General features: G+C 41.2%; 2 protein-coding genes across 2 annotated transcripts in view; both read right to left on the bottom strand.

Annotated features, from left to right (window-relative positions):
* LOC126109506 (serine-rich adhesin for platelets-like) overlaps positions 1–8,172 on the bottom strand; it is a 161,722-nt gene extending 153,550 nt beyond the window's left edge. The window contains exon 1 of the mRNA XM_049914528.1: positions 7,956–8,172. Within this exon, the coding sequence (XP_049770485.1) occupies positions 7,956–8,024 (69 nt within the window). The 5' untranslated portion in view covers positions 8,025–8,172. The remainder of the gene's footprint in view (positions 1–7,955) is intronic.
* Positions 8,132–26,092, bottom strand: part of LOC126109507 (midasin-like) — a 56,156-nt gene continuing 38,195 nt past the window's right edge. Inside the window, exons 5-7 of the mRNA XM_049914529.1 lie at positions 19,004–19,455; positions 8,239–9,819; positions 8,132–8,170 (exon numbers count right to left, since the gene is read on the bottom strand). Coding sequence (XP_049770486.1) covers positions 8,132–8,170; positions 8,239–9,819; positions 19,004–19,455 — 2,072 coding nt within the window. The remainder of the gene's footprint in view (positions 8,171–8,238; positions 9,820–19,003; positions 19,456–26,092) is intronic.

The raw sequence follows: 26,092 nt of genomic DNA on the forward strand, positions 1-26,092 counted from the left end.
TCAACCATCATCTGTTGCATTATGGGAAGCTGTCATGGAGATCGAAAGTAAAAGCAGAGCTGTGGGTCATGTCTTGCCACCCAACAATATGTAAATGAGATGCCTGGTGCCAGCATTTGGTTGTCCTCCTCACCAACAACAAAGATATCCTTCCTCAGAATGGGGAAGTCATCCTTGCAAACAGGAAGCTGGCAGACAACAGAAGAGGCAGATTCCACCACAGCACCCTCCACAGGGCCCAAGTAATTGGCATGATGTGCCTATGGAGCAGGGACTGATGGGAGTGCCTTGTGGTATGTGCCGCAAAATAACTGGTGTTATTACTGTTTATAATCTATGAGGGGCTTTCACTAAACAAAGCACACTTCCCCCCCCCCCCCCCCCCCCAGCCAATTTCAGTTCAAAAAACGCAGAATTTCTTGTGAACATCGTGAACTATTCCTGCTTCAGCCTCCATACTATTGTTAAGTTCTGACACATGGCAACCCTATACACAGCCTTTAAAATGGCATCTGTACTGGAGCTGCATTCCAAGCAGAAGCTGTCATTAAGTTTCTTTTGATAGAAAAACAGAATTGCAGATATTCATAGGTGCTTGCAGAATGTCTACAGAGATCTGGCAGTGAACAAATACACAGTGAGTCTTTGGGCAAGGCCTCTGTCATCAAACACAAACACGCAAACCTGTCCGATCTCCCACATGCTGGCTGGCCATTCACAGCTGTGACTCCTGCAAGTTGGAACGTGTGGACACTCTCATTTGAGGTGATCGACAGATCACAAATAAATATCTTGATGCTCAACTGGATGTATTTGTTGGCAGTGGTGATACACTCTTCCAGGGTACTCATGGTGAGTGCCTGCTGGGGTCCTCACCACCTAATGGAAGACGATAAAGAACAATGAAGGACCACCTGTGCAGAAATGCTTGCATCTTGCAAGGCTCATTGTGACAATTTTTTGTCGAACAACATCACAGGTGAGGAAACAGGGATTCATTACACTGAACTGGAAACAAAATGGTAATCCACGTAGTGGTGCCACACCACCTCTCCTCTGAAGAAAAGGTTCAAAGCCGCACCCTCTCCCAGTAAAGTAATGGTGACGGTCTTCTAAAGCAATAGTGACGGTCCTCTGGGACTCTGAAGTGGTTATTCTGCGTCATGTCCTCCCTCACAGTGCAACGATTAACTGTGAATTGTATTATGCTATCCTGAGGAAAATGAAGAAACAATGTCAGCATGTTCATCACCACAAAAATGCAAATGAACTTCTCTTTCTCCACAATAATGCAAGGTCTCACATGTGTCAGATTTAGTAAAACATACAAGCATTCATATACGCACCATTCACACAAGTCTGTGCACCTGAGAGGAACTCACAAAACTTCACTGAACATTTCTTCCTAGCCCACCATACAGTCCGGATCTTGCACATTCTGACTTCCGTCTGTTTGGCCCAATGAAGGACACACATTGCATGAAGGAGCACATGGATGATGGGGAGGTTACTGATGCAGCAAGATGCTGGCTCCAATGTCGACCAGTGGAATGGTTCTATGCAGTCATACTGCCCCCACCCCAGTATAAGGATGGGAAGGAGATTACGTTGAAAAACAGGGTTCACACAGATGCTGCTTTACAGTTGGGCTTCAACACCCAGAGACGTCAGGGGCCACGAGCGCCCTCTGTGTGTGAGTCGAGCATGTATGAACGTGTATACATTTTTCTAAATCTTTTTAACAACTCTATGTATTAGCTTAGTCAACTTTAGTCAACTATATGGCACTCAATGCTCCTACTATACGGTAAGCAGCAATCTATCCAAATTATGATGCTGTTAATCAAACCTGGGTTTTCCACTGTTTTATAAAGGACAAGAACACCCAACAATGCTTTGCAATTGCTAAATATGTATAAGGAATAGTAAATACATCCTAAATTCCTTGCCCTCCCCCCTCTCCCCACGCATCTTCTCATCCCCGCCCCCTTTTCCCATACATCTCCTTCCCCATCTCTCTGTGCATAATCTCCCCTCCCCCCCACCTCTGTCCATCTGCTCCTCCCCCTCTCTACATCCATTTACATCTGAATGTACAGAATAGTATTGTGTAAAAATTTGAAGTAAACCAGCCAAGAACTTTTTTGAGATTTTCAGTAACAGTTTCCCCATCATATATTACATATCTATTGATATATTAAAAGTATAATTGTAAAACTGATTTTTTATATGCGAACAGCGACAGCAAAACTTTCAATGATCTTTCACAACTGATTTCAATTTCTAACTTTACTGGTGGATTTTTCAAAAATTTTCCTTCATACAAACCTTGTCTTGACAATAATGAACACAGGGGATGGGGGGGGGGGGGGGGGGGGGGACGATCTTTCATACATTTTTATTTATACACATACCTTCAACTAATTTATGAGACAGCTTACATGACTGTATTAATATTGGTGGAAATATGATAATACGACACTTGGTGGAAGTACACGATAATAGAAGAAAAAAGATTTCACTGTACAGAAATCTGCAAACCAGCCATTTCCGAGAAAATTGCAAATGTATGGTTATGAGCTGCCACTGGCTTCAATAATAAATATGTTCCTAATTAGTATAAGTAAACTGCTTAAGGCCCCACCTAACTGACCTCAAATTTCACGTATGGTCACAGTTGAGGAAGGTAGTAAATGCACAATGACACATTTTACTGCTGATGTAAGATGATATCTAATGTGCCAATATGGTCCGTGCAGGGCCTGTATCTCAACCTCCGAAACTGGACATCAATCCTTGGGTTTTTCTGTCTGAGGTTGTCTCAAAAGTGAAGTGTACAGCACTGTCACTGATACAGCTGAAGAATTGGAGAAGTAAACTGTACAGTCTTCTCAAGATTTATGAGATCAAAAACCAGGAGAAAAGCCCTAAGTTAATGCTTCTACCACTGAAAAGATAAGTGAAACCAGTATTCGTGTCAGCAATGTTGAGAAACAGTTGAAATCGTTGACACTGAATGAAGCTCTAGTGCCCAATGGAACTCCTGTTAGAGTCTACACAGAATCTGCAGGTGAGTTAGCCCCTCTTCTAACTACAATCTATCATATGTCCCTCGAACAAAAAACCGCACCCAGTTCTCAGAAAAAAGCAAATGTCACACTCATCTACAAGAAGAGTAATAGAAGGGATCCACAAAACGTCCTTCCCATACCCTCGACATCGATTTGTTGTAAATCTTAGACCATATTTTGAGTTTAAACATAATGAGGTATCTTGAACAAAATGACCTCCTTCATGCCAACCAGCACGGATTTTGAAAACATCGATCACGTGAAACCCAATTCATACTTTTCTCACATGACATACTAAAAGCTTTAGACTGAGGCAGTCAAATAGATGCATAATTTTTTTGATTACCGAAAACCATTTGACTACCACAATGAGTACCACACGTAGGCTTATTGTCAAAAGTTCAATCATCTGGGATATCAAATGAAATTTGTGGCTGGATTCAGGACTTCTTGGTAGGGAGGACACAGGGTGTTAACTTGGATGGAGAGTCATTATCAGATGTAGAAGTAATTTTGGGTGTACCCCAGGGAAGTGTGTTGGGATCTTTGCTGTTGATCTCATATATTAATAACCTTGTGGACAAGATTAATAGTAGCCTCAGATGATGTAGTAATCTACAATGAAGTTCCATCTGAAAGAAGCTGCATAACTATTCAGTCAGATCTTCATAAGATTTCAAAGTGGTGCAAAGATTGGCAGCTTGCTTTAAATGTTGTTGTTGTTGTGGTCTTCAGTCCTGAGACTGGTTTGATGCAGCTCTCCATGCTACTCTATCCTGTGCAAGCTTCTTCATCACCCAGTACTTACTGCAGCCTACATCCTTCTGAATCTGCTTAGTGTATTCATCTCTTGGTCTTCCTCTACGATTTTTACCCTCCACGCTGCCCTCCAATGCTAAATTTGTGATCCCTTGATGCCTCAGAACATGTCCTACCAACCGATCCCTTCTTCTGGTCAAGTTGTGCCACAAGCTTCTCTTCTCCCCAATCCTATTCAATACTTCCTCATTAGTTATGTGGTCTACCCATCTAATCTTCAGCATTCTTCTGTAGTACCACATTTCGAAAGCTTCTATTCTCTTCTTGTCCAAACTATTTACTGTCCATGTTTCACTTCCATACATGACTACACTCCATACAAATACTTTCAGAAATGACTTCCAGACACTTAAATCTATATTCGATGTTAACAAATTTCTCTTCTTCAGAAACGCTTTCCTTGCCATTGCCAGTCTACATTTTATATCCTCTCTACTTCGACCATCATCAGTTATTTTGCTCCCCAAATAGCAAAACTCCTTTACTACGTTAAGTGTCTCATTTCTTAATCTAATTCCCTCAGCATCACCCGACTTAATTCGACTACATTCCATTATCCTCGTTTTGCTTTTGTTGATGTTCATCTTATATCCTCCCTTCAAGACACCATCCATTCCGTTCAACTGCTCTTCCAAGTCCTTTGCTGTCTCTGACAGAATTACAATGTCATCGGCGAACCTCAAAGTTTTTATTTCTTCTCCATGGATTTTAATACCTACTCCAAATTTTTCTTTTGTGTCCTTTACTGCTTGCTCAATATACAGATTGAATAACATCGAGGAGAGGCTACAACCCTGTCTTACTCCCTTCCCAACCACTGCTTCTTTTTCATGTCACTCGACAATTATAACTGCCATCTGGTTTCTGTACAAATTGTAAATAGCCTTTCGCTCCCTGTATTTTACCCCTGCCACCTTTAGAATTTGAAAGAGAGTATTCCAGTCAACATTGTCAAAAGCTTTCTCTAAGTCTACAAATGCTAGAAACATAGGTTTGCCTTTCCTTAATCTTTCTTCTAAGGTAAGTCGTAAGGTCTGTACTGCCTCACGTGTTCCAGTATTTCTACGGAAACCAAGCTGATCTTCCCCGAGGTCGGCTTCTACCAGTTTTTCCATTCGTCTGTAAAGAATTCGTGTTAGTATTTTGCAGCTGTGGCTTATTAAACTGATTGTTCGGTAATTTTCACATCTGTCAACACCTGCTTTCTTTGGGATTGGAATTATTATATTCTTCTTGAAGTCTGAGGGTATTTCGCCTGTTTCATACATCTTGCTCACCAGATGGTAGAGTTTTGTCAGGACTGGCTCTCCCAAGGCCGTCAGTAGTTCCAATGGAATGTTGTCTACTCCGGGGGCCTTAAATGTTTAGAAATATAAAATTGTGCACTCCACAGAATAACACACACACACACACACACACACACACACACACACACACACACACACACACACACACACACGAGTCAGTATCCGATGACTACAATATCGATGAGTCACAGCTGAAACCAGCCAACTTATACAGCTGTAACTTATCGATATTGTAGTCATCGGATACTAACTCTGTGTGTGTGTGTGTGTGTGTGTTTTGCTGTGTAGTGCCAATACCTGGGAGCAACACTTTGCACGGACATGAAACATAATGGTCACAGAGACTCAGCTGTGGATAAACCAAGTGGTAGACTTCGGTTTACTGGTAGAATACTGGGGAAGTGCAATAAGGAGATTGCTTATAAATAACTCACGTAACACATTCTAGAATGTTGCTCAGGTGTGCAGGACCTGTACCAAATAGGACTAATGGGGGATATTGAATGTATACAGAGAAGGGCAGCTTGAATGAATACAAGTTTGTCTGACTTGTGGGAGAGTGTTACAGTTATGCTGAAGAAACTAAACTGGCAGACTCTTGAAGATAGATGTAAACTATCCTGAGAAAGTCTACTAACAAAGTTTCAAGACCTGGCTTTAAATGACAGTTCTAGGAATATACTAAAATCCCCCACATACCGCACACATACAGATCGTGAAGACACCATTAGAATAATTACAGCACGCGTAGAGGCTTCCATACAATCATTCTTCCCATTGTCCATAAGTGAATGGAATAGGATTGGTTGGTTGTTTTGGGGAAGGAGACCAGACAGCGAGGTCATCGGTCTCATCGGATTAGGGAAGGACGGGGAAGGAAGTCGGCCGTGCCCTTTGAAAGGAACCATCCCGGCATTTGCCTGGAGCGATTTAGGGAAATCACGGAAAACCTAAATCAGGATGGCCGGACGCGGGATTGAACCGTCGATGGAATAGGAATAAAACCTAATAACTGATATAATGGGAGGTACGCTTCGCCATGCACTTCAAGGTGGTTTGCAGGGTATGGATGTAGATGTAAATGTAGATGCACATGCACGTGTGAATGACCCAGTGGCTTTGAAGGAATCTGTAATAACTGTAGAGACATGTAATATCACATCCCAAATGTGAGGACGTCCCATCAAACATCTCTTTTAACATGTAAAAGTGTGTATTAAATATTAACATAAAATGTCTTGAATTAGTATTGTATCAGCATACCCCTGATTCTTTAAAGAATCGAACCTCCAAGTAGAACTTATGATTGAATTTTGTTAGAAGTAGTTAAGTGCTCTCGTTGTGAAACAGAATTATTTTCACTACATTTTATGCAAAAACTAGTTTTTCGGGCATCTCATCACCCCTGCATTGTGTCTCATACAATGGTATAATTTTGGAAGTATATTCAGAGGTGTATGTAGATACTGTATTCAAAGTGTGTTGCAAACAGAGTTAATGGTAAGTGGCTGCCATTTTACTTCATGAACAGCAGAGATGTAGTAAATGATATTTTTTTTTCCTTTCATCATTTTGCGTATGTGGGTAGTGGGAGTGTCAAGTGAGAAAGTTTCGAAATGTTTGAAATTACATGTAGAGTCTGGTAGAAATTGCTAAGTGCTCTCATTCTCAAATACTGGAGGAATGTACTGTGAGCATTTGCTTGTTGTGAGTCATGTTGCCTCGAGACAAACACACAATTTGTAACTGTAATACCTGTCTTATTATGTCAAACTCTTTAACCTAACAGCATTTTAAATTTTTAAATTCATAATGTATGCAACTTTGGAAAGCCCTGTTGCTGAGCAAGGAATTTTGATGATCAGTGGAAAAAGTATTTAGGTGAGTTTTTAAGTTTTTGAGATATGATGATATGTTTTTCAATTGTTTCTCAGATGGAAAAAGATTCAAACATAAAAAAAGGTGAAATATTGCCCCCGGAAGCTGTTAGATAGTCAATCTGGAAATGGTTCATGGTCACTTAGTAATACAGATTTCTACTTACAGTAGGCCATGGGTGACATTTTTGCCCAATCACATGGCACCCTCTTTTTTATGTTATAATCAAATCTTACTTCTGACAGAGGACAATGAAACAGACTTGACTTTTTTTTATAATTTACGATGAGAAAGGTTGAAATAAACAAGATGATTGTTAAATCAGTTCTCAAATGATCACTCCGTCATTAGCCACATATGTACCTGCATCCACAACACCTGTACTATCAAATATCACCAAGCAAGAAGAAAGACTGCTTCCATAATTGTGGGAACATTACACACCCCACACGAACTGGCACAGCAGTCTATGTAAATGCCACAGAGAGAGTGAGGGCCCACAATGTGGAAAATAACATTAAATTTATATTAGAAGAGGCAAATTAAGAGTAAAAAAATCCCATTAAATGATGGGCTCTCTGGCGTGTCCCAAAATTTCTCTAGAAGCACAGAAACAGGAAAATAATTTTGGGAACAAAGTGTCATTTTTATGTCGACAAACTCCTGAAAGGACACCACGTTATTTATATCATTTACAACCAAAATAAGTTGCTTTCCTGACAGCACTCATAAGTTGACCACAATTACACATCTAATGCCATCAAGTTGTTAAAAAAATATCTGTAGTTTTTTTTTAAGTAAAATAAACAATTTTATAAAGAAAAGCAAAACTAGAATGCCTCACAGTAAGAACCTGATTACTGAACCATTTGTATATTACCTGTTTCAGCTGCTTTCGAAGGAAGGTGGGAGTTAACAGCCAACTCTGGAACAAATCCCAGCACCTCATTAGTCTTTCCACCAGTAGGCTCAGTCACACCTCCAGCAGTGACAGGAAGCTCCGGAAGCAACAGTGCGGCAACACCATCATCCGAATCGCTCGAACTGTGCTTTTTACTATGACTCCGTTGCTGCTTCTTCTTCTTCTTTTTCTTCCTCTTTTTCAATTTCTTCTTCTTTTCTTTATGGCGCTTCCCATGTGACTTGTCCTTTGCTTTTTTTGCCTTGGACCTGGAGCGTGTCGACTTCTGCCCCTTATCCTTCCGTGTGCGGGATGGAGATCTTTCATCACCTGTGTCCTCACCTTCGCTGCCGGCCTCGACCTGCTGTGCGTGTCCCTTCCGTTTCTTCCTGCTGCGTGCCGACACCTTTTGCTTGGCCTCACTGGATTCCGAAGAGCTTTCATCATCTGACGAACTGCTGCTATCTGAAGAAGATGACGAACTTGTAGCCGACCGTTTCTTCTGCTTGCTTTTTGACTTTTTATGTGAGTGGTGTCGTTTCTTCTTCTTGTGTTTCTTCTTCTTTTTCTTCTTCTTGGAAGCCTTCTTCGAGTGCCTGCTCTTGCGATGGTGCTTTTCGTCTGAATCTGAAGATGAAGAGCTTTCCGAACTACTGGAAGAACTACTGCTGCGAGAATTATTCTGCTTTACCGACAGATCACTGCATGCACTTTCAGCAACAGCTAAGAAAGCACTGACCGACTCTGGTACACTCAATTTTGGACCAAGATTCACCGTTACAGGCTGTTTCACACTCGACTCACCATTTTCTTTCAACAGCTCGTTTCCCTCTGCGACTTTGTCATTTCTGTTACATTCTGAATCATTATTTCTGCTGCTTTGCTGTTTCTCCTTCTCTGAAGAACTATGAGACCAAGTTGTGTCTTCCATTTCAACACGAGAAGCTTCATTGTGAGTGTCAGATCTATTGCTAATTTTGTTTGTAGTACCAGGATCTGGATGAATTTTTTTGGGGCTATCAGGATCCATCCGAATTTTTCCAAAACTTTCAGGATCCGGGCAAATTTTTTCAGGGTTGTCTGGATCAGGACAAATTTTTTTGGGACTGCCAGGATCTGGGCGAATTTTTTCAGAGCTGTCAGGAACCAGACGAACTGTTTTAGGACTGTCAGGCTCTGGTCGAATTTTTTCGGGACTGTCATTAATTGGCCGAATTTTATCAGGACTGTCAGGATAAGGGCGAATTTTTTCTGGGCTGGCAGCATCTGGCTGAATTTTTTCAGGACTGTCAGGACCCGGCTGTATTTTTTTGGTACTCCCAGGCTCCAGCTGAATTTTTATGGGACTGTCAGACTCTGGCTGAATTTTTTTGGGGCTATCAGACTCCTTTTTTTTGGGACTGTCCTGCTCCGGGGTACCACCATCAATTTCCATCTGCTCATCACCTTGCATGGTGTCATCCCCAGTGGCTTCGAAACTGACAGCCTTCATGAATTCTTCATACTCTGACGCGAGTTTTGTACTATCTGAAGGTTCCCCTTGACTGTTTTCCTCCTGCATGAACTGAGACAGTGGCTGTGGACCAATTAAGGCTGCATTCGCACTACTTGATTTCTCAGTCAATGCCTCATTTTGCATCACTTTGTCCAAAGCTCCAGAAATTGAATCATTTATGTTTACATTCTGTATATAATGGGAAGGCAGGGATTCTTCATCATCCTGAGTGTGGGACCCATTAACTGGAGTGTGTAGTATGCTGTCAGTCTTGTGGGAGTGGCTGCCAGATGTCAGCGACCTGTCTTCCACGTCGGCATCTTCGGCAGATGTGCTGTCACTTGGTTCCTGCAACAATTAAAAAAAAAACACCTGAGTAAATGGGTCTGGTTGGAGGCGGGCTGCTGTATTTGTTACTGGTAGGTTCAAACAACACGCAAGTTTTACGGACATACTCCAGGAACTCAAAAGAGAAAGCCTAAGAGGACACGAAGATAGGATATGAAAAATTAGGGCTCATTTGGAGGCATAAAGACAGTCATTTTTCTGTTGCTCTGGAACAAGAAAGCAAATGGCTAGTAGTGGTACGGTGTCCCCTCCACCATGTGCTGTATGGTGGGTTGTGGGGTATCTATATACATGTAGAGCTTAACAAACTAAACCAGTGGTTTGCAGCCTTTCTTACCCCATTATCCCTTACTCCAATCAGATATTAGCTAGTCTCCACCCTCCCCATTATCACTACCAACTTTAGCACCTAACTAAACTTCAGAATGAAAAAGAATTTTCTTCAAACACTTATTTTTAAAATGATGAAAGAAAATTTATATTTGGTTTTTGTGTGTGTATTGTTAACCCACAAACTAATGAGTCAATGAGACAATTGGTACTCTTTACGTCAAACAACATTTTTTATATCTGAGTTGTTCTCAGTCAGGGCACGCACGCACGCACACCAAAAAAAAAATTTAAAAAAATAAATATAAAAAAGAAATCATGCTCCAACTCTATACAGTTACATGTTTTAACAACAATATTGCTATTCCAGCTTGGACTTCCCAGTTACTTGTCTTTATTTTCATTGGCATCATAGTCAAAATCTACTTTCACAGCTCTAAATAAATCTTGGATTCTGTATCATTGTGTGTGTGTGTGTGTGTGTGTGTGTGTGTGTGTGTGTGTGTGAGAGAGAGAGAGAGAGAGAGAGAGAGAGAGAGAGAGAGAGAGAGAGAGAGAGAGAGAGAGAGAGAGAGAGGGGGGGGGGAGGGGGGGGGGGGGGGGCAATCCACAGTGCTCTGCGAGAGCTTCCTAGCACTGCTTCTCTGGTAAGAGAGCTAACTATCCCCAGTGAGGGTAGATATCTGTTACAGGTCGTGCTTCTCCTGCCCCACCACTCACCCTAGCAGCATTTGCTTCACCTACAACACCCATTTAAAATGAACTAGCTATTATTATTATTTGTACATCACTTGACAGCTCCACTCCTTACTTATGAACAACAGAAGCTGGAAAACTTCTGGCTCTTAATGCTTTGTGTTTGGCCACTCTGATAATAATTAGGGATGATGATGATGATGATGATCTTCATAAGATATTTCACATTTGTTACCCCATGAACCATGGACCTTACCGTTCGTGGGGAGGCATGCGTGCCTCAGCGATACAGATAGCCGTACCGTAGGTACAACCACAACGGAGGGGTATTTGTTGAGAGGCCAGACAAACGTGTGGTTCCTGAAGAGGGGACTTGTAACAATAACCAAAACGGCCTTGCTGTGCAGGTACTGCGAATGGCTGAAAGCAAGGGGAAACTACAGCCGTAATTTTTCCTGAGGGCATGCAGCTTTACTGTATGATTAAATGATGATGGTGTCCTCTTGGGTAAAATATTCCGGAGTTAAAATAGTCCCCCATTCGGATCTCCGGGCGGGGACTACTCAAGAGGATGTCGTTATCAGGAGAAAGAAAACTGGCGTTCCATGGATCAGAGCGTGGAATGTCAGATCCCTTAATCGGGCAGGTAGGTTAGAAAATTTAAAAAGGGAAATGGATAGGTTAAAGTTAGATATAGTGGGAATTAGTGAATTTCGGTGGCAGCAGGAACATGACTTCTGGTCAGGTGACTACAGGGTTATCAACACAAAATCAAATAGGGGTAATGCAGGAGTAGGTTTAATAATGAATAGGAAAATAGGAATGCGGGTAAGCTACTACAAACAGCACAGCGAACGCATTGTTTTGGCCAAGATAGATACGAAGCCCACACCTACTACAAGTTTATATGCCAACTAACTCTGCAGATGACGAAGAAATTGAAGAAATGTATGATGAAATAAAAGAAATTATTCAGATAGTGAAGGGAGACGAAAATTTAATAGTCATGGGTGACTGGAATTCGAGTGTAGGAAAAGGGAGAGAAGGAAACATAGTAGGTGAATATGGATTGGGGCTAAGAAATGAAAGAGGAAGCCGCCTGTTAGAATTTTGCACAGAGCACAACTTAATCATAGCTAACACAGATGTGGACTCTGACCACAATCTATTGGTTATGACCTGTAGATTAAAACTGAAGAAACTGCAAAGAGGTGGGAATTTAAGGAGATGGGACCTGGATAAACTGAAAGAACCACAGGTTGCACAGAGTTTCAGGGAGAGGACAAGGGAACAATTGACAGGAATGGGGGAAAGAAATACAGTAGACGAAGAATGGGTAGCTTTGAGGGATGAAGTAGTGTAGGGAGCAGAGGATCGAGTAGGTAAAAAGACGAGGGCTAGTAGAAATCCTTGGCTAACAGAAGAAATATTGAATTTAATTGATGAAAGGAGAAAATATAAAAATGCAGTAAATGAAGCAGGCAAAAAGGAATACAAACGTCTCAAAAATGAGATCGACAGGAAGTGCAAAATGGCTAAGCAGGGATGGCTAGAGGACAAATGTAAGGATGTAGAGGCTTATCTCACTAGGGGTAAGATAGATACTGCCTACAGGAAAATTAAAGAGACCTTTGGAGAAAAGAGAGCCACTTGTATGAACATCAAGAGCTCAGATGGAAACCCAGATCTAAGCAAAGAAGGGAAAGCAGAAAGGTGGAAGGAGTATATAGAGGGTCTATACAAGGGCGATGTACTTGAGGACAATATTATGGAAATGGGAGAGGATGTAGATGAAGATGAAATGGGAGATATGATACTGCGTGAAGAGTTTGACAGAGCACTGAAAGACCTGAGTCGGAACAAGGCCCCCAGAGTAGACAAAATTCCATTAGAACTACTGACGGCCTTGGGAAAGCCAGTCCTGTGAAAACTCTACCATCTGGTGAGCAAGATGTATGAAATACCCTCAGACTTAAAGAAGAATATAATAATTCCAATCCCAAAGAAAGCAGGTGTTGACAGATGTGAAAATTACCGAACAATCAGTTTAATAAGTCACAGCTGCAAAATACTAACACGAATTCTTTACAGACGAATGGAAAAACTGGTAGAAGCCGACCTCGGGGAAGATCAGTTTGGATTCCGTAGAAATACTGGAACACGTGAGGCAATACTGACCTTACGACTTATCTTAGAAGCAAGATTAAGGAAAGGCAAACCTATGTTTCTAGCATTTGTAGACTTAGAGAAAGCTTTTGACAATGTTGACTGGAATACTCTCTTTCAAATTCTAAAGGTGACAGGGGTAAAATACAGGGAGCGAAAGGCTATTTACAATTTGTACAGAAACCAGATGGCCGTTATAAGAGTCGAGGGACATGAAAGGGAAGCAGTGGTTGGGAAGGGAGTAAGACAGGGTTGTAGCCTCTCCTCGATGTTATTCAATCTGTATATTGAGCAAGCTGTAAAGGAAACAAAAGAAAAATTTGGAGTAGGTATTAAAATCCATGGAGAAGAAATAAAAACTTTGAGGTTCGCCGATGACACTGTAATTCTGTCAAGAGACAGTAAAAGTCTTGGATGAGCAGTTGAATGGTATGGACAGTGTCTTGAAAGGAGGATATAAGATGAACATCAACAAAAGCAAAATGAGGATAATGGAATGTAGTCGAATTAAGTCGGGTGATGCTGAGGGTATTAGATTAGAAAATGAGACACTTAAAGTAGCAAAGGAGTGTTGATATTTGAGGAGCAAAATAACTGATGATGGTCGAAGTAGAGAGGATATAAAATGTAGACTGGCAATGGCAAGGTAAGTGTTTCTGAAGAAGAGAAATTTGTTAACATCGAGTATAGATTTAAGTGTCAGGAAGTCATTTCTGAAAGTATTTGTATGGAGTGTAGCCATGTATGGAAGTGAAACATGGACGATAAATAGTTTGGACAAGAAGAGAATAGAAGCTTTCGAAATGTGGTGCTACAGAAGAATGCTGAAGATTATATGGGTAGATCACATAACTAATGAGGAAGTATTGAATAGGATTGGGGAGAGGAGAAGCTTGTGGCACAAATTGACCAGAAGAAGGGATCGGTTGGTAGGACATGTTCTGAGGCATCAAGGGATCACCAATTTAGTATTGGAGGGCAGCGTGGAGGGTAAAAATCATAGAGGGAGACCAAGAGATGAATACACTAAGCAGATTCAGAAGGATGTAGGTTGCAGTAGGTACTGGGAGATGATGAAGCTTGCACAGGATAGAGTAACATTGAGAGCTGCATCAAACCAGTCTCAGGACTGAAGACCACAACAACAACAACAACAACAAGAAGTATATGTCTCTTTTTTTTTCTTTTTTAAGTGACCAAACAGCGAGGTCATCGATCTCATCGGATTAGGGAAGGATGGGGAAGGAAGTCGGTCAGCCCCGTTCAAAGGAACCATCCCGGCATTTGCCTGGAGCGATTTAGGGAAATCACGGAAAACCTAAATCAGGATGCCCAGATGCGGGATTGAACCGTTGTCCTCCCAAATCAGAGTCCAGTCTGCTAACCACTGCGCCACCTCGCTCGGTGTCTCATTTTTACCACCACTGATGTATTTTACAAAGCACGTTTGTAGTGAGTGGACTATGTGTAGGAACCTGTAGCTCCACACCACGTTACGTATTAATGCAAGCAGTTGAGAAATAAGTAAATATTGATCAGCTGTAGAGTCAATATTAGAGCCTTATAAAATTGTGAAAGTAGTAATGACCCTTTAAAAAATAATTTAGTTCCAGGACCGAAACCTAATTAGACAGTTTCGGTTTTCACCCCTAAAAAAATTTCATGTTCCCCCTCAGGAGTAATTCCTCCAGTAGATGTTTTATACTTGCAAATGGTATGTAACATCAAGTTATTTGAGAAACGCTTAATATGTCACGTTAATTACTTTTAGAACGTGCCACCGAACTACATTTTAACAACGTATGGCCAACACAACTTCTGACTGTCAACCAAAATATGTCTGTTCAATAAAACCTTGAAAATGGCTTCACAGCTGAAACTGTGCAGTACTGAAACAGACAAGAGTCAGATAAGACAGACATCGGTCTTCACGCATTCTACAAAATGTGCAGAATCAATGGAGAAGTCCGTTTTCTTCTCGTCAAGTACAAAGTGTTTTTTTTAAAGTACAATTTTATGTGCCATTTCATAAGAGCACTCCCAAATTGGTCTAGAGTAGCATTCAGTTTAATGACAGAGAGACAGCCTGACACAAAAAATACTCAGTAGTCCAGCAGTAACCGATCATCACTGCCGCACGGCAGACTGTGGGATGAGGGAAGCATACAAGGTGAAATGGGCTGAGGCAGGCACGGAAGACAAGGCAAAGAAATGTTTACCAATCTTTCAAAATCTACTGTTTTTATGGACTGCATTAAAGACTGACTGAGAGCAAATCGTACATTAACAATACCGACACAGCTCCCTATAGTTATCACCTTTGAGACAATTTCACAGAACTGCTAAGTATTTCAGTTTCCATACTCCTCAACACTAACATCTACTATATTTTGCTGTGATTTGGGATTTAACCACACAACCAACTCCAACACCCAGCATTTGTTCACCACATCTTCCTTTCCTGGCTCGCACTGTCTCCCGTGCCGACCTACAATGTCGGTCTGCTACCACTGTGCGGCAGTAGTGACCATATGTTGCCGAAGTAATAATTCTTCTTCACATTTTGCTGTCGCATTTAAAACAGTTAGTTATTTGCATGTTCTGTGGATAATTGTTGGAATCTTTCAGTATGATGTGGAATGAGTCAGTTTTACAATTATTGCACACTTTCTCAGCAACAATAGTATGACAACATTTTCAGCATTTACGTGATTTTTTGAGTGACTTCCACCCTCCTTATCTCTCTCTCGACCCCTCCCCCCACGCCCTCCGTGGCAGCTGCTTACCGCAAATAAGACATGTCAAGTTGCAGACAGGCACAATTAAAAGATACTTCCATAAAGCTTCAGCCACGGCCTTCATCAGTAAAAGAGAGACACAGCATTCACACACACATGCAAGCACACCTCACACACGCACGCACGCACGCACACACACACGCACACACACACACACACACACACTCGCACACACACACACACACACACACACACACACACACACTCGCACACACAACCACCATCTCCAGCATCTTGGGCTGGAATGCAACTATCATGAGGGATGCAAGTAGATATCTGGAAGGGGCAAGGAAGGGGAGGAAGGGATAGTAGTGTACCGGTGGGAAGTGAGACAAACACTGTCTGGTGGAGTGTGCAGGGACTACACTGCCAGCATGCACAGCATCAGAAAGTTGTGGGGCAGGGAGGTGGGGGGAAAAATGAGCACAAAAGGAGAGGAACAGGGAAAGATGGGTGGATGTATTGAAAGATGGCTGCAAATAAACAGGATGGGAAATGAGAATGGGGAGGAGATGATCAGACAGAGAGGGTAGAAATTGTGGGGTGGAGGGTGGGGGGAAGTATGTTACCATAGATTCAGGCCAGGATAATTACGGGAGTGGAGAATGTGTTGTAAGGATAACTCCCATCTGCACAATTCAGAACAGCTGCCCGTCGAGGGGCGGATCCAGATGGCTCAGGCAGTGAAGCAGCCAGTGAAATCAAGTGTGTTGTGTTCAGCTACATGTTGTGCCACATGAATGTCTACTTTGCTCTTGGCCACATTTTTCCAGTGACCATTCATCTTGGTTGACAGCTGATGCAATGATAGCAGCAGATCCGATAAATGACATGGACGCTTTCACAGGTGGCCTGGCCCCTGATGGGGTGGGATAAAACTGCGACAGGACTGTAATAGGAAGTGCTGGCTGGGTGGACTGGGCAGGTTTTGCACCTGGGTCTTCCACAGGGATATGATCCTTGTGGCAAGGGGCTGGGATTGTGAGTGGCATATGGATCGAATAGGATGTTGTGGAGGTTGGGTTGGCAATGGAACACCTCTTTAGGCGGGGTGGGAAGCATCTGGAGTACGATGTCCCTCATTTCAGGGCACGATGATAGGTAACAGAAGCCCTGACGAAGTGGTACAGTTGTTCCAGTCTGTGGTGGTACTGGGTCATGGATGGGATATTACTTTGTGGTTGGTTCTTGGGGGTGATGGGAGGATTGGGGGTGTGCAGCGAAATGGCATGGGAGATCTGTTTGCAGACTGGGTCTGGGGGATAGTGCCTGCCTGTGAAGGCCTTGGTGACACCCTCAGCATACTGAGCAAGGGAGTTTTTGTGCTGTAGAGACACCACCCCCGGGTGGCCAGGCTATATGGGGAGATTTTTGGGTGTGAAATGGATGACAGTTGTCAAAATGCAGTTACTGTTGGTGGATGGCCGAGAGCAAAATAGACCAGCCTGTGGCACAACATGCAGCTGAACACAACACTCTCGATTTCAATGGCTGACGAGCCATCTGGGTCCTTCCCTCGACCGACAGCTTTTCTGAACTGCACATATGGGAGTTATCCTTACGACATATTTTCCACTTCTTTAATTACCCCGGTCTCAACCTACAGAAACATACTCCCCAAACCCTCCACTCAACAGTTTCCACCGTCTCTGTCCTATCATCTCCTCTCCATTCTCATCTCCACCCTGTTTATTTACAGCCCTCTGCCGAGGCATCCACCCGTCTTTCTCCACTCCTCCCCTTTTCTGCTCACTTTTTCCCCACCTCCCTGCCCTATAACCTCCTACCACTGTGCCTGTTGGCAGTACTTCCCTGCACACTCAACCAGACAGAGTTCATCTCTCTCCCCATTCATTCACTAGTATCACATCCTTGCTGCTTTCATCCCACGTGCCAGTTGCATTCAGTTCCGAGGAGCTTAATGGTGGTCATGTGTGTGTGTCAGGGGGTGCTTACTTGTGTGTGTGAATGGTGTGTGTCTCTCTTTTACTGATGAAGGCTGTGGCCTGTGTGAAACTTGACATTTCTTCTTTATGATAAGTAGCAATCTGTCTTTCCTTAAATTGTTGATATTCCTACCTGGAGTTTCCACTGCATTCTTTACATCACAAGGTCAAATAATTTTATGACTAAACACCTCACTCCTTTCAGTCTCTCCTTCCATCCTGCCTGATAAGTCTCCCCTGATCTGGGGCTCTGGGCAACTTTTCGAAAACACTCCCTACTTCCAAAACCTCACCAGTTCTTTTCCTTCAGCCTTCTTGCTTCCCCTTCCACCTTTCTGATAGAAGGAGCCACTAGCTCTGAAAGCTCGCAAATTTCCTTGACCTTGTGTGTGTGTGTGTGTGTGTGTGTGTGTGTGTGTGTGTGTGTGTGTGTGTGTGTTTTCCTTTCTGTGTCACATTAAGCCTGAGAGATGGATAGCGTAAATTAGTTCTCCTTCTAGCATTATATTTATTAATACTACTGTTGTTTTAAAACTGTGATTGTCTGTTGACAACAAACTTTGTAAGTGAATAAATAAACCATATTTTGATGCTTTTATCAGTATACCCTACTGTTTCAAGAGCTGCCTAGATGATGTTCTACAGTGGACACATAAACTATCTATATTACAACATATAGACAACGCAGTTTCCTATACGAGGCATTATCCCCAAATATGATGCCAAAAGACATTAGTGGATGAAAATAGGAACTGTCAACTTTTTTGACAGTTCCATATCCAAAAAATCTGGTATTATGCAGAAGTTGCAGAGTTTAGATATTTACCAACATCTATAACGTGTGACTCCCAGTTCAGTTCTGATCAATATAATATTCTGTTAAATTTCCTGATTTACCCTCATGTATTATTTCTAATGCTATGATAAGGTCTTTTGCAGTCTCAGTTGCGTGTATTGTGATTTATCTGAAATCTGTGACAAGTTTAAATCTAATAATGCTCTAGATTAATTTGGGTCAAATCTGTTGAGTCAGTATGGCTGCTTTATAAAAAAAAATTGATTGTGAAGAGCAACAAACTGATGTTTCCCATTGACACCGGGCATCGCATAAAACAAGCAATCAGCAGTATTTGTTTAAGCTGACCATATCTACATACTACACACACACACACACAGAGAGAGAGAGAGAGAGAGAGAGAGAGAGATAAATGTTTGAGCAAAGATGTGTGAGAAAGAGATTGTAATTACATGCGGTTCAATAATTCCAGGCTGGGAATCCTCTTCAACTTCCATCTCAACTTCTTCTATCTTGTCTTCCTCTCCCTCCTTCTCCTTCATCTTCACATTCATCTTTATCTTCTTCTTCTCCTTCTCCTCGTTCTCATACTGCTGCTCCTTCTCCTTGGCCCCCTCCTCCTCCTCGTCCTCTTCCTCTTCATCCCCCTCTTCGTCCTCATCATCATCCTCATCCTCATCATCCTCTTCAGTCTCAACACGCTCAAAGGGTCGGCGTTCGTCTTCACGTTCGTTGTCACCACTGTAGCCTTCTTCATGCTTTGCCCTCTCCTTTTTTTCATCTTCCTCTTCTGAAGCATCTTTGTGTGAGCGTCTGTCCGAGCCTTTGCCATTGTGATACTCGAAGCTGCTCCCATCCAGTCCACGGCTGCTGGAAGAATCGTGTTGTGTGGCACCTCTATCATCTGTGGGCACCACAACAAATATTTCAATTTAAACAGAAATGAGCTAAAAAATCATTGAAGATTATCAAAAGGGGGAGGGATAAAAAGAGCTAATGCAAATAGGAAGAGAAAATAATTAATGATTATTTTAAACACAATTATTTTTGCTTTTACACTAAATTGTGGAAGTTTAATTCATTCATTAATTCAGACAGTGTGTTCTTTAAAGACCACCATGAAGAAGAGCATTCACAGATGTGGAATGAGTCGAGCTAACATTAATGGGCAGCAGCAGGCACTGCAGCCTACTTCTGTGTAGTATACTCTAAACCAATACATAAAATATGCAGGCTATTTATTTCCATTGAATTATGAAAAAAATTACAACAGCAAATCACGATTGGGGAGGTTCATGAAAAAACATGAAAACAGATGAAAGCTTAAAGACAGGGCAAATAGACACAGGAAGTCATCGAAGAAAACGGAATCTACTATATTTGGGAAATAAAACAATGCAGGGGATTGCAGTAACAGTCAATCAGTAGAGTCTGGTGAAAACCAAACACACTATTGCATAGAAGCAATGTGAATTGTGAGAAGAAAAGTGGTGCCAATTTTGCAGATAAATCAATGACAGAAAATCATGTGAATGGTCCTGCAGGGTAGAGTGAACCACAAACAAACTGTTATAAGAAAATTGATACTTAACAATAGACCTAAGTACATCGAAATCAGTACTAGAAAAGATAGAAGCGTAAGATGATGGTTAATAATAGCTGCTACAAATTATTAAAAAAAAAAAAAAAAAACCTAACAAACTAGCACAAAAGTTTGAAAACAGATGAATTAAATAGCAATTACAAAGACTGACAGTGAGATAACATAAGAAAAAATGATGGCCACAAGGGCTAATATAGCAATGAAAATAACCAATGTTTGGAAAAATTATAGGATATGAACTGATAAAAAATACTCACCATGTGGCAGTAGGAGAAAACACACATAAAAGATATGTAAACGTGCAAGCCTTCAGAGCCAGTCCAGTGGCTCGGTATTGTGGCAGAAGGGTTGAACAGAAAGGATGAGGGATGAAGGGAAAGGACTGGTTAGGTTTAGGAAATGGCAAGAGTTATGAAAAAGTTGCTCACAGCCCTAGATCAGGGGATGCTTACTGGACAAGAAGAGAAGGAAAGATTTCCCTAATCCAAGGGTCCAGGAAACTTTTCCATAAACCTCCCCCTTTTTTTTATCTTGCCAGTCCTTTCCCTTCATCACTCTTCCTTTTCCTTCAAGCCTAATATTTCAAACAAACATTTACAAGTTAGTTATGAAGAAGACACAATATGCTTTAAAAAGTAATCTATATCTGTAATGGCCACAAGATTTAAAGTGTTAAACAGAAAGAAATTTTCCATTTGTTCAAGTATACCTTTGCTACAAATGTATGATGGAATATTTAACACTAGAGACCTGGTATTGCCATAGGGTTAAGAGGCATTCCTTATAAATACATTTAAAACAATGCAGACTGCTATAATGGAAATTCCTGGATGGAAAATACATAAAATAAAGGAAAGGAAGCTGCTTACCTATAGAATAGAGGAATAGTGTCTGGTGCACAGAACCACATAACAGAAAACATTTAACACTAGCTTTCGAGCTCTTGCTCTTTCTCTATTAAGGATACAGCTCTTTTTCCGTTAACAATATACACATTCAGACACACAACCACACAGACATCAAATCATCCAGGTCTGTGGCAATGGCGAGACAAGATTACTGAATATTGATTAATGAAAACAGTTGTCTGTGTAGGTGGAGGTGGGGAGGAGGGTTGGATAGGATGAGCAAGGCAAGAAATAGATAATAGATAGAGAGAGGGACAGGTGGGGGAGGAGGGGAAGGAAGGGTGAGGGAGGTAGTGATGGTAAGGGTGACAGGGAGGGAATAGAGAGAGAATGCACCTGCATCAAGTGTGTGTTTGTGTGTGTGTGTGTGGGGGGGGGGAGGGTAGTGTAGTAGTGGGGGAGGTGGGGGGGGGTAGTGTGGGAGAGGGGTAGGAGGGGGGGAGGAGTGTGGTGGAAGAAGGCAGTCTGAATACGGAAAATGTAACAAATCTTTACCAACTTTCTGGCCAGCATGGGAGCATGTTAGCACACTGCAGAGTATCCAGTATTGTTCACAGTAATCTCACACCCTATGAACCCTTTGACTGCTGGGGACGAGTTAACTCATCATGCCTCGCCATTCACCTGGCACGCAGCACTGGACATGTTGACACATACTGCACCACCAGCCTTTGACACATACTGCGCCACCGGCCTTTTCACCGCTAGGGATGTGTTTAGGCATGCTGAGCCACAGCTAGCCGAGCACAACAGACATGTAAACACGTAGAGCTGCCATTCCGTCCTGCTCATCCAGTAGCTGTTCAGAGGTCTGACTGTATACTTCGAGAGTGTGTATACGTTTGTTGCTGTGTTCCCTCTCTGCAGAATTTGACTTTGCTTCCTGTAATTTCATCAATTTTCTTGTCTTCTATGGGAGAAATGACAGATCGCTGTGGTTGCACAAACGTAGAGATCCAGGATATGCTCAATAGCAACAGTGAGTGTGACTTATCTGATGTTGCTAACAGTGACGAGTCTTCAACAGAATCTCGAAGCTGTAGTCCTCAGCCATTTACATCAGGGGGGAGAGCAAGAATTACAATCAGCAGTTCCTCTGAATCCGAGGAATCAGAAAGTGACAGTGAAACGGTTCACAAAAGAGCGTGATTAAGTGACACGTTTTACTGGAAAGAAACCGATTTCCAGCCGTTAAACCTTTACTTTGATGACTTGAGTTCAGGACACAAATGTCAACTAGATACTGACCCAAGTATTCGTTCATTTCTTGTGATATTTATTTTGGAAGAGCTGTTGTAATTTATTGCAGACGAAACAAATTGTTTTTGAATTTACACTGGATAAAATACTACAGAATCTGTGAATTCTCGACTGGCAAAGTGGAAAGACACTGGACTTGAGAAAATGTATTGTTTTTTTTTGCTATTTGCCTTCTAATGGCCCAAGTTAAGAAGTTCAAATTAAGTGATTATGGGCCCAGGGATACACTTCTGAACACACCCGTTTTCAGCAAAATTATGACCTGACAATGTTTTTATCTACTTCTCAGAATGCTACACTTCAGTGATAACCCTGTGAGTACTGGAGGCGACAAGTCATTTAAAATTAGGACGATTGTTGACAAATTTCGTAAGACATATCGTAATTCATTTTGTCCACATCACTTTTTTTTTTTTTTTTTTTTTTTTGGCCAGCTATGGACCGCATACAACTTAAGACTTAACACTCTTTTTCTTCCATTCTTCCCAGTACTTCTTCGTTTTCTCGTCTACTGCTCATCTGTGCTCATCTGTCCACACTCTCTTGGGTCGAGGTTTTGGTGCATCTTCTTCATAGTTTGCGTTTTCTATAAGTAGCCTAAAGTTATTCCTGTCACGTATTATTTCTTCTGTAACACCTATTTTGTTGGCGTCTTTCTTTACTGCTTCTATCCATGCTACAGTGTTTTTCAGCTTACTAACGTAATTAAAAATTTTCTTTGTAATCCGTGTTTCTTCCATTCTTTTTAAATGTCCATAAAATTTTAGCCGTCTCTTCCTCATTGTATCTATGATCTTTTCTGTATTTTTGTATAGGTCTTCATTTCTCCTTTTAATCCACCTATTTTCCTTGTTTTTCTGAGGACCTAGAATTTTTCTTAATATTTTTCTCTCTCTTTTTTCTAGTTCTCTTAATTTGCCTTTCTTATTCAATGTTAGGCACTCTGATCCATATGTTGCTTGTGTCCTAAAAACTGAATTATAATGTTTAATCTTTGCTTGTATGGATATTGATTTCTTATTGTAGTAGTTTTGTGTTAATTTATATGCAAATTCCAACTTTTTTATTCTTTCTTTATTTGTTGTGTTATCCAGTCCATTGGCTTGGATCCACTCCCCAAGGTATTTGAATCTATCAACTCTCTTAATTTTTCCATACTTTCTTTTCATAAACTTTTCTGTATTATGTTTGTGTTCTGTATACTCGGTTTTTTCGTAGGATATTTTTAGCCCAGTCTTTTCAGCAATCTCGTGTAACATATCAAGCATAACTGTTGCCCAGGGATACACTTCTGAACACACCCGTTTTCAGCAAAATTATGTCCCGACAATGTTTTTATCTACTTCTGAGAATGCTACACTTCAGTGATAACTCTGTGAGTACTGGAGGCGACAAGTCACTTAAAATTAGGACGATTGTTGACAAATTTCGTAAGACATATCGTAATTCATTTTTTCCACATCACAAGCTTTGTATATATGAGAGTCTCTTGCTGTTCAAAGGACTATTATCTTTTAAGCAAATTGTTCCAACCAACCGAAGTAGATTCGGAATAAAAACATTTGTACAGTGTGACTGTCAAAGTTGATATACTTTGAATTTTATTGTATATACAGGCACAACAACAGAAATTTGGTTTCAAAATTTAGGGAAAAGTGGCGACGTAGTGTCAAGTCTTACGGGACCATATTTGGAACAGGGTCATATTCTATATGCCGATAATTGATACTCCAGCCTGGATTTGTTCCTCTGGCTTCACAACCATGGAACAACCACATGTGGCACTGTTGGTAAGAATAAGCACAACATGCCAAAACTGCAGAAGCAATTAAAACGAGGAGAAGCTGAGTTTCAGTCCACTGACAAGATCCTCGCTATCAAGTAGTGCGATAAGAGAGAGGTGTGCATTTTGACCACAAGTCACACAACACAAATGGTTGAAACAGAGAAGACTAACAGAAATATTGGTGAAAAAATAAAGAAACCGTAATGTATTGTTGATTACAATTCGAGTATGGATGCAGTTGACTGTCGTGATATGTTCCTGAGCTCAGTGGGACCAGTGCGTAAGACTGTGAAATAATACAAGAAATATTTTTTCCACATTCTGGATTTGTGCATTCTAAATGCTCATGCTCACCACCAGTCGGTAACAGGACAAAAAATGACACTCGCAAAGTTTCACCTTTCTCTACTAAGGGAGATTGTAGAAAAATATGCTACAGAACGGAAAAAATCTGGTATAGGAAGGTGCTACGATGACGAGAATCCTCTGCGATTTACAGGGAGACATTTTCCGGCCATTATTGTGAATGAATATTCGCAGAAAAGTACGCTGATGCAAGGTTTGCATGAAACAGAAAGTTTGCTGGGAAATTAAATACCAATGCCAAACTCACAACTTTCCATTACGTGTTGTACCCTGCTTTGAGAGTTTTCATACAAAGAAGCAATACTAATCAGTGGGAACTAAACCTGATAAAATTTATTGACACTTCTGAATGAATTTAAAAAAGGGCAAAAAGTGTAAAAAATATGTAAACCTATTTTTAATTTTGTCAGTGCCAGTCCAAAAGACCGAATCGAAAAGAAGGATGGGAAATAGATGTAACAGGTGTAAAATTATTCAAACAATGCCTTCTTCTTCTGTAGCAGTTTTCTGGCAAATGAATGGACTTTGTGACTGAGATGGTGCAATATCTGTACCGTGGCAAATGTAATTATGCTGAGTGCATTGCACCAGTATAACAAAACCCATATATTAATCAATGTACGACACATTTAAATTTTAACATGTATCACAGACAGTTATATTTTTTTCTTCTCATGAGTACAAGTACAGGGTGTACATAAGTCCGGGAACACTTTCAATTATTTATTGCACAAGGACCAGCCATTGTACAGATATCGTACATATGTCATTTTCAAGAGAAAACCTGAAAGCTTTTTTTCATGTATACCGCCACAGCGCAGTTTGGTAATTTGCTGATAGTCAGCACTAGTCGCAAACATGGCACGTTCAGGTGCAGAGCGAGCTTTCTGTGTGCTGAAGTTCGACAAAAACAAGTGTGCTACACCTGTTCAACAGATGTTTAGAACCAAGTACAGTACGAAGCCACCAACAAGGAAGGCCATTTACCACTGGCACAACAAATTCATTACGATGGATTGCTTGTGCCCAGCAAAGAGAAGCAGATGTTCTAAAGTGAGTGAAGTGACTGTGGAGCCATGTTTGTGACTAGCAGTGACTATCGGCAAATTACCGAACTATACGGTGGGGGTATACATTGGGGGGAGGGGGAAACTTTCAGGGTTTCTCTTCAAAATGCAACATGTATGACATCTGTACAAGGTTTAGTTCTTGTGCAATAAATAACTGAAAGTGTTACCAGGCTTTATGTACACCCTCTATAGATCACATTCGGTCTACTTGTACAAAACCTGTTTTCCATAAATGATTTCAAATGCCTTTTATCAACGAGAAATAACATGCCAAAGTTAAAACTCTGTTCTCAGTGCGATTTTTCTTGCTGCTTTGCTTCTGTTATTAGCCAATATTGGAAATTACATTCACTGTTTTGGGGAGGGTGGGGGGCTTCAAATTGGTTGTTTGAATGAGACTGGCTTTGAAGCATTAATTTTAACGGTATTTGTGAAAGAGGTATCGAATATACTGTGCTTTCATCTTTTCATAAAAATCAACATCTTTTTGACTAATTTGTAGATTACTGGAAAAAGCAGGGGAATAAAAATTTTGATTCCATATCTTT

Source organism: Schistocerca cancellata, chromosome 12 (genome assembly GCF_023864275.1).
Source record: "Schistocerca cancellata isolate TAMUIC-IGC-003103 chromosome 12, iqSchCanc2.1, whole genome shotgun sequence".
Classification (NCBI taxonomy): Eukaryota; Metazoa; Arthropoda; class Insecta; order Orthoptera; family Acrididae; genus Schistocerca; species Schistocerca cancellata.